This window comes from Oncorhynchus clarkii, chromosome 1, assembly GCF_045791955.1.
Source record: "Oncorhynchus clarkii lewisi isolate Uvic-CL-2024 chromosome 1, UVic_Ocla_1.0, whole genome shotgun sequence".
Classification (NCBI taxonomy): domain Eukaryota; kingdom Metazoa; phylum Chordata; class Actinopteri; order Salmoniformes; family Salmonidae; genus Oncorhynchus; species Oncorhynchus clarkii.
The window spans coordinates 82,817,476-82,827,058 of record NC_092147.1 but is presented as its reverse complement, the minus strand read 5'-3'; the positions used below and the strand labels follow the sequence as shown (position 1 = coordinate 82,827,058).

General features: G+C 43.6%; 1 protein-coding gene across 2 annotated transcripts in view; it reads right to left on the bottom strand.

Moving 5' to 3' along the window:
* The window catches only part of LOC139417999 (lysyl oxidase homolog 4-like), a 43,575-nt gene that overhangs the window by 14,089 nt on the left and 19,903 nt on the right, over positions 1 to 9,583 (bottom strand). For both annotated transcript variants that reach the window (XM_071167069.1, XM_071167078.1), the window contains exons 6-11: positions 8,936 to 9,149; positions 8,524 to 8,701; positions 5,745 to 5,899; positions 5,374 to 5,541; positions 3,247 to 3,409; positions 1,868 to 2,111 (exon numbers count right to left, since the gene is read on the bottom strand). In XM_071167069.1, coding sequence (XP_071023170.1) covers positions 1,868 to 2,111; positions 3,247 to 3,409; positions 5,374 to 5,541; positions 5,745 to 5,899; positions 8,524 to 8,701; positions 8,936 to 9,149 — 1,122 coding nt within the window. The remainder of the gene's footprint in view (positions 1 to 1,867; positions 2,112 to 3,246; positions 3,410 to 5,373; positions 5,542 to 5,744; positions 5,900 to 8,523; positions 8,702 to 8,935; positions 9,150 to 9,583) is intronic.

The following is a 9,583-nucleotide window of genomic DNA, read 5'->3' as shown; positions in this document are numbered from 1 at the left end:
TTAACTCTGAAATGTTAAGGTTAGACATTAACTCTGAAATGTTAAGGTTAGACAAGGGTTAAGGTTTGGGATAGACAAAAATCTCAAAAACAACTTTCTATCGCTGGAATTGAACTTGTAACCTTTGGAATCAGAGGGAGATGTTTACCTTCATCCGACATCCGTTCCACTATGCCCGTCCACAACACCCTTGCAAAACCAAAACCTATGTGAAGGTAACAGTGCTCACTGTTGCCCCTAGTGGTCAGTTTCCACATCATCTCCCCATGTCCTCAGGCATGGATGGACGTTGAATACTGACTTGTATCGCGGTAGAACTGGCTGGTGTGTGTATGTTTGGGAATTAGAACAGTAGCTCCCTATGGCAGGTAGCCCAGTGATCTCAACACAAGAACATGTGGCAGAGTAACACCTCTCAAAGAAGCTTGTTCTAGAACTTGCTAGGTTGAACCGCTCACACACAGACCTGTTTCCACACTCACAGTGAATGGGGGGCTTTGAAACTCACCTACACATACATTCATGCATTCCTGGTGAACACACATACAGTACACACAGACACACGGCTCCAGACATGAGTGACATAAGAGGTCACTTTTAGCACCGACCTGCAGAGAAATCAGTCCGAGTCTCGACTTAATTTGAGGGAAACGGTAGTAGAATATACAAGGTTCAGACATTTGGCTATGCATCAGCAGTTGTTCTCTTATGTCAGTCACGGACAGTCAATCAATTAGCAAAGTCAGTTAAAAACGTTTAAATTGGTAAGTTAGTCTAGCCAGCTAGCTATCTAAAGGTGTAGTGATCATGGCCGGATACCCACAAGACACACAGGGCACATGCCCAGGGGCCCTGACATACAGGGGCCTGACCTACAGGGGCCCTGACCTACAGGGGGCCCTGATCTCCAGGCGGGCCCTGACCTCCAGGGAGCCCTGATCTCCAGGGGGCCCCCATTGATTTTGCTAGTCACACTCGCTCAGAAAACATATTAACATGGCAAAATGTCTACAATTGCAGGTAATTTGCTTTAAAACTGAAGAAAATGTAAATCCACCCTAAGGCTAAATGAGTAGAATTGCATGAAATGTGAAAAATGACGCTATAAAAGTGATAGGTCATTCGTTTGCAATGTACTTAGCAATGACATCCACTAAGAGATAAGCATAACATAACAGCAAAATGAACAGTTTTTTCCCCCAAAACGGGCATTTCCCATAAGTCTATCCATAACATTATCGAAGAAAAGCTTTATGTGGACCATTAGTTTCTGTAAGTAAGTTTCTGCCAAACAGCATTTATTGTACTTAATGACAATTAGATCATACTTTTACATGCTTTCTAACCTGTAACTAAATCAATTCAATGCAGTTCAAGTCAATAAGACCTTACTCATTCCACACAGAACAATTATGTACCACAAGGGCCATTACGGCTGTAAAATGGAAGTCTGTTTCCATAACTCCTTGAGGTAATGTAACCATTTACCTGTAACATGGTCATCCAAAACCACAACTTCCACTACCGACCACTTATAATGACCGAGGACTCCAGCAGCCTCCCTTTGACTGTAACTAAGGGACTTTAACTGACTGTAACTAAGGGACTGTTACTAATGGACTGTTACTAAGGGACTGTTACTAAGGGCGTTTTTACATATGGAATTCAGTTCCCTGATTCGGTTTCCTACAGTGTTTTTGAGAATTCTACAGAATAGGTTTTGTTTTCACAAGACCTGAAAATAACTGTTTCAGGATGTGATTAGCAAAATGTACATTCTACATGATGTTAGCAAGCTAGCCCTATGTCTGAAGTCAGCCTTTTTCATGTTCATAATGCCAAAGACTACAACTACAACACCCCTTACCTGTGACACGCATGCCAGGTCCAAGACTCCCTAGTAGCCCTAGGTCTGAAGTCGGCCCGTCCCATGTTCATGATCCTGGAGGAGAATCGTAGCAGGCGGCGGTGTCCATAGGGCCAGTTCATTCTGGCAGCGGAAGACGACAGACAGTTCTCCTCGTTGGCACAGGTCAGCAGGTGTAGGGGTCGGTCCTCCAGGTAGGCTGTCTCCTGAACCAGTTGGGCATCTAGTACCAGGTCAGGGGCAGCTAGAGGGCAGGGAAGAGGGGTGAGAGGTTAGGGTTAACCTAAACATGTATCGGAGTGACAGGTTAACCAGGTATTACATGAAACATTGGGGCAAGGGCCACTACGGAGACGGGAGGGGTAGGTTAGAGGTTCACCAGTTGCAATGCAGGTGGTTCTGGCTGGGGTGTTAGGCTTCCTATCTGTAAAGCACTTTGTGACAACTAATGATGTTAAAAGAGCTTTATAAAATACATTTGATTCATTGATTGAACAGTCAGATCAATCAGAGTTCACGTTCAGGAAGCAAAAAGGGAGAAACCTTTTCAGGTACTTCAGTTACAAACAGTTTTCTCCCATTTCGTGATCTTTGAACAGAAGCCTAGGAAGGATCTCTTAAGATTACACAGGTGTAGAGATCTAGTCAGATGGAACAGGTGTGGAGAACTAGCCAGGTGGAACAGGTGTTGAGATCTAGCCAGGTGGAACAGGTGTAGAGATCTAGCCAGGTGGAACAGGTGTAGAGATCTAGCCAGGTGGAACAGGTGTAGAGATCTAGCCAGGTGGAACAGGTGTGGAGAACTAGCCAGGTGGAACAGGTGTAGAGATCTAGCCAGGTGGAACAGGTGTAGAGATCTAGCCAGGTGGAACAGGTGTGGAGAACTAGCCAGGTGGAACAGGTGTTGAGATCTAGCCAGGTGGAACAGGTGTAGATATCTAGCTAGGTGGAACAGGTGTAGAGATTTAGTCAGGTGGAACAGGTGTAGAGATCTAGCCAGGTGGAACAGGTGTGGAGAACTAGCCAGGTGGAACAGGTGTTGAGATCTAGCCAGGTGGAACAGGTGTAGAGATCTAGCCAGGTGGAACGGGTGTAGAGATCTAGTCAGGTGGAACAGGTGTGGAGATCTAGCCAGGTGGAACAGATGTAGAGATCTAGCCAGGTGGAACAGGTGTGGAGAACTAGCCAGGTGGAACAGGTGTAGAGATCTAGCCAGGTGGAACAGGTGTAGAGATCTAGCCAGGTGGAACAGGTGTAGAGATCTAGTCAGGTGGAACAGGTGTAGAGATCTAGTCAGGTGGAGCAGGTGTGGAGATCTAGCCAGGTGGAACAGGTGTGGAGATCTAGCCAGGTGGAACGGGTGTGTTGTGATGACTCACTCTCTGAACAGGTGACCCCTGCAGCCTTAGTCCCGCCACCCCGGGGACAGTGGATGTGGTTGTTACGGCGACACTGTTGGATTGACAGCTCATTTCCGACACAGTGGGTTCCACTTAACACCAACTCTGCTGCGTTAGGATCCCCAGCCCAATACCATGTCTCCTAGAGAGAGAGATAGAGAGAGAGAGAGAGAGAGAGAGAGAGAGAGAGAGAGAGAGAGAGAGAGAGAGAGAGAGAGAGAGAGAGAGAGAGAGAGAGAGAGAGAGAGAGAGAGAGAGAGAGAGAGATAGAGAGAGAGAGAGATAGAGAGAGAGAGAAAGAGTGAGAGAGAGAAGGGGATGAGAGAGAGTGTGAGAGAATGTGTGACTGCTGAACATTAAGCACCTCGGTGGTTTGTGGTATATGGCCAATATACCAGGGATAAGAGCTGTATTCAGGCACTACACTTTGGCATCATGCGTAATAACAGCCCTTAGCTGTGGTATATTGAAGCCATAAGGCCCGAGGAGGTGTGGTATATGGCCAATATACCATCGCTAAGGGCTGTTCTTTGGAACTAAGCAATGTGAAATGCCCGGACAGCCCTTAGCCGTGGTATATTGGCCATATATCACAAACCCCCAAGGAACCTTAGTGCTACTATAAACTGGTTACCAACGTAATTAGAGCAGTAAAACTAAATGCTTTGTCATACCCGTGGTATACGGTCTGTATACCATGGCTTTCAGCCAATCAGAATTCAGGGCTCAAACCACCCAGTTTATAATGGCAAAAATATCACTTCCTCTAGAGCCTTATTGCTTAATTGTGCCTCATGGAAAGTGTTACTAAGTATTTCAGCTGTTCATGTTTGAGGACTCAGGGAGACTTAGTGAGTTGATTGGTGAATTGTGGAAGTCAGGGAGTATAGGGACAAATCTGAAATGGCACCATATTCCCACAAAGGGCTCTGGCCAAAAGTAGTACACTATAAAGATAATAGGGTTTCATAGGTGTGTTTCTATACAGAGAATAGGGTTTCATAGGTGTGTTTCTATACAGAGAATAGGGTTTCATAGGTGTGTTTCATAGGTGTGTTTCTATACAGAGAATAGGGTTTCATAGGTGTGTTTCTATACAGAGAATAGGGTTTCATAGGTGTGTTTCATAGGTGTGATTCTATACAGAGAATAGGGTTTCATAGGTGTGTTTCATAGGTGTGTTTCTATACAGAGAATAAGGTTTCATAGGTGTGTTTCATAGGTGTGATTCCATACAGAGAATAGGGTTTCATAGGTGTGTTTCTATACAGAGAATAAGGTTTCATAGGTGTGTTTCTATACAGAGAATAGGGTTTCATAGGTGTGTTTCTATACAGAGAATAGGGTTTCATAGGTGTGTTTCTATACAGAGAATAGGGTTTCATAGGTGTGTTTCTATACAGAGAATAAGGTTTCATAGGTGTGTTTCTATACAGAGAATATGGTTTCATAGGTGTGATTCTATACAGAGAATAGGGTTTCATAGGTGTGTTTCATAGGTGTGATTCTATACAGAGAATAGGGTTTCATAGGTGTGTTTCATAGGTGTGTTTCTATACAGAGAATAAGGTTTCATAGGTGTGTTTCATAGGTGTGATTCCATACAGAGAATAGGGTTTCATAGGTGTGTTTCTATACAGAGAATAGGGTTTCATAGGTGTGTTTCTATACAGAGAATAGGGTTTCATAGGTGTGTTTCTATACAGAGAATAGGGTTTCATAGGTGTGTTTCTATACAGAGAATAAGGTTTCATAGGTGTGTTTCTATACAGAGAATAGGGTTTCATAGGTGTGATTCTATACAGAGAATAGGGTTTCATAGGTGTGTTTCTATACAGAGAATAAGGTTTCATAGGTGTGTTTCTATACAGAGAATAGGGTTTCATAGGTGTGTTTCTATACAGAGAATAAGGTTTCATATGTGTGTTTCATAGGTGTGATTCTATACAGAGAATAGGGTTTCATAGGTGTGTTTCTATACAGAGAATAGGGTTTCATAGGTGTGTTTCTATACAGAGAATAGCGTTTCATAGGTGAGTTTCATAGGTGTGTTTCATATGTGTGTTTCTATACAGAGAATAGGGTTTCATAGGTGTGTTTCCGTACCTGGTGTGCTCGGGATGCGAACCCCAGACCCAGCTGTCGACAGACCACCATGGCTTCGTTGATCCCCCAGTTCTCACTGCAGACTGACCCCCATCTCTCACGACCCCCTACATCCATCAGTACCTCCACACGGCCCTCACCTGGCTCCCTGCCTCCCGCCAACCGCACCTGGGGTAAGAGGAGGAAGGAGGTTAGGAGGAGGAGGAAGAGGAGAGGTAGGAGAAGGAAGAGGAGAGGAAGGAGGAAGAAGAGGAAGAGGAGAAAAATAAATTTAAATGATGTATTTTCTAAACCTGTAAGTTTGGCAAGTCAAATGTTTAGAGTTATGTATCTAATGTGTATATAATAATGGAATTTGTGTATGTTCTAACCATGCTGTCCAGGCCAAGCTTGGGGACGTTGCAGCGTACTGAGGCGTCCTGGGTGTGTTTGAACGTCCATAGAGGGGCATCCTGGAAGTTACATTCTAGGATAGACTTCTCTGTCCCCAAACACTGGACACTGTTAATATGGATAGGACCAGTACCTAGAGAGAGAGAGCAAAAGAGAGAGAGAGCGAGAGCGAGAGAGTTGGTGATTGCAGGCCTATATTGGTCTCCTATGTTGGTTATCTATAATGATAGAATGTCGGCCTCCATCCATATTGGTCACAAGGACTGGGTACACATCCACCCACACTAAATAGGCTAAACAAAACCCACTTCCTGACCCAAACCTCTCTATCGGTGAGTAGAATACCACATAAAATATGTGAGTAGGTAGATCAGAACAACCACAGTTTAACTTATCAGGACCAACACAGCACAACACGAGGGACACACACACACACACACACAACTGTGTACGTATACCACCTCAGAGTAAATTACATATAGTAGTAGAAATGATAATATAGTATTGGTCAGATTTGAAAATAGAAGCTGACGATGATGATGATGATGGTGATGACGAGAGTTCAAATGGCAGCTGATGTGTTTAGACGTTGGTTTCAGCTTTCCACCTAGTTTCATTTTCATTGATGTCACCGCCAATGATCAAAGTGCTGTAAACAGTCAGCAAAAGGCAAATTCACTCCCAATAATTTCCCATTCAATTTTCTCCTACTTTGTCCAGTTCTTGCTGTATCACATTTGTGTGTCCATACTTTACATTCTCTCCTTTCAAGGTCTCATTTTCAAAGGAGAAATGTTTTTGTGTAAACTTTAGATCTGTCTTCTTTCCCAGTGAGGTACAGCAGATGTAGCCTGTGAACCCTCTCATATCTCGTATCCAATCAGAGCTCTTCGTGTGCGTGACCTCACACACTGTAAAAAGTCATTAGTTCTGCTAACATTTTTGGGGGTGGAAACCAGGTGCCTAGAACCATTGGAGTATCCCAACTCAAAGTATATCAGTGTCAATACTTAAAGTAATAAACAGACATCACCTCCCATAAGGTTATCTTTCAAAGTTGTAAATACTGTTTTATGTTTTATAAACTTTGTCCCTAAATTGCATTATGTATTCTGAACTGTAACGATTGAAGATACTTGAACATAAATATTTATTGTAGTGAACATAAAAATGTGGGGTCCCGTCTACTAATTATTTTCAAGTGTAAGTAGTAAGTAGTACTGATTAGTAATGTTCAGTGTGTCTTAATGATTACCATTGTTTAATGTAATTGACCATTTGTCATTTTAATCCACTTTAGCAGGCATTGTTGAGAACAGTGCTCATTCCTCTAACAGTAACTAGAGCTAGAGATGTAACCAGTCATTGTTGAGAACAGTGCTCATTCCTCTAACAGTAACTAGAGCTAGAGATGTAACCAGTCATTGTTGAGAACAGTGCTCATTCCTCTAACAGTAACTAGAGCTAGAGATGTAACCAGTCATTGTTGAGAACAGTGCTCATTCCTCTAACAGTAACTAGAGCTAGAGATGTAACCAGTCATTGTTGAGAACAGTGCTCATTCCTCTAACAGTAACTAGAGCTAGAGATGTAACCAGTCATTGTTGAGAACAGTGCTCATTCCTCTAACAGTAACTAGAGGTAGAGATGTAACCAGTCATTGTTGAGAACAGTGCTCATTCCTCTAACAGTAACTAGAGCTAGAGATGTAACCAGTCATTGTTGAGAACAGTGCTCATTCCTCTAACAGTAACTAGAGCTAGAGATGTAACCAGTCATTGTTGAGAACAGTGCTCATTCCTCTAGCAGTAACTAGAGGTAGAGATGTAACCAGTCATTGTTGAGAACAGTGCTCATTCCTCTAACAGTAACTAGAGGTAGAGATGTAACCAGTCATTGTTGAGAACAGTGCTCATTCCTCTAACAGTAACTAGAGGTAGAGATGTAACCAGTCATTGTTGAGAACAGTGCTCATTCCTCTAACAGTAACTAGAGGTAGAGATGTAAACAGTCATTGTTGAGAACAGTGCTCATTCCTCTAACAGTAACTAGAGGTAGAGATGTAAACAGTCATTGTTGAGAACAGTGCTCATTCCTCTAACAGTAACTAGAGGTAGAGATGTAAACAGTCATTGTTGAGAACAGTGCTCATTCCTCTAGCAGTAACTAGAGGTAGACATTTGAAAAAAATCTGGACTCTTAATATAGGCCTTTTCCAACATCACATATAGTACAGTATGTTAATGTGGCCTGCAGAACTCAGTCAACATGTGGCAGACATGGTGCTTTGATTTACACTACAGCTGCAGTGACCAGGCTGGAGGACATTGTTAGCAGAGGAAACCCGCTAACAATGTGTGAACCACAGATCAGGCTCACATACAAATCCATCCATCCATTCTCAGACCATTCAGCAGCAGACGGGCGTGGAGTCCTAAGATCAGTCCTAAACGTGGCAGGAAAAGTCCCTCTGACTCACATTGGAATCGTAAACAGTCTAAGGTACTCCGGGTACAGAGGTACACTGTTCCTGTGACCTAAGCCAGGACAGACATAGAGACATATACACAGCTTTATCATGGGTGTGTTCCCTCAGGTGCAAAAGACCCTGAATGAAACAGGCAGGGCAGGATGTTCACATGGCAAAACTGGGGTGAACTTTTTCCAGAGATAATAACAGTCTAACCCTTGACCCCTGTAGGAAAGACAGAGTCAGACAAAAAGACAGAGAATAGCAGATAGAGAGTCCTAGCCTACCTTGTCCCATGTGAGCTCCAGTGAGGGCCTCCTTGGCAGTTCCGAAGCCCAGCTCCCTGCACACCACGCTGGCTGAGTTGAGGTCCCACAGGTGGTCTACGATGGTACCCCACTTCCCCTCCTTCAACACCTCCACACGGCCCTCGCCCAGCCTGGGGCCAGCCTTCAGACGCACCGGCTAGAGTGGGAGAGAAGAGATTTAGAGGCACAGAGAGAGATGGTGAGAGAGAGAGAGAGAGAGAGAGAGAGAGAATTGGAGAGAAAGAAAGAGAGAGAGAGAAGGAGATTGAAAGACAGTGGCAAGGTCTTGGCTATTAGCACAGTGAGGCATAGAATGTGGTGTGTGTCAGTGTATGTGTGTGTGTGCGTCAGTGTGTGTGTGCGTGCATGTGTGCCTGCGTCTGTCTCTTACTACAATTGGGTGCGGTGCTTGGGGTCTTCCAGATGACATGAGCGCAAACTGTGGTCCCAGTACACACCTCGCCACAGCGTGTCTCCCACTCTTACAGGGGGAGGGGCTAAGTGGGATGGACAGCTTAGTGTGACACTCTGATAGGCTGGTCTCTGACCCCAGGCAGTGAACCTTCTCTACCCAGTAACTTTTCTTACTAGCCATGAGGCTCAGCCTAGGAAGGGGGAGAGAAGAAGTTGTAAGTGTATTAGAATGCTTTATAACAAATTATAACATACTAGATGGCAATTTTCCATTAGGAAAAATTTATGGGACTTGCTTTAATTCTTTACAAGTATTGTTGTGGTAGTGGAATATGTTTAAAATGTAGTACTTAAGCCAAGAAGTTCAATATACTCAACATTTAATTCAGTAAGATAATTGGTCTGATTACTTTGATAGACTACAATATCAACCTTATTACTTTGGATTGTGTGGCAGTTAGATCACATATTTTATCACAAATAACTAGACTCAGACTAACCTACCAGACTTGTATACACTCCTACTAGAATAACTAAACTCAGACTAGCCTACCAGACTTGTATACACTCCTACTAGAATAACTAGACTCAGACTAGCCTACCAGATTTTATACACTCCTACTAG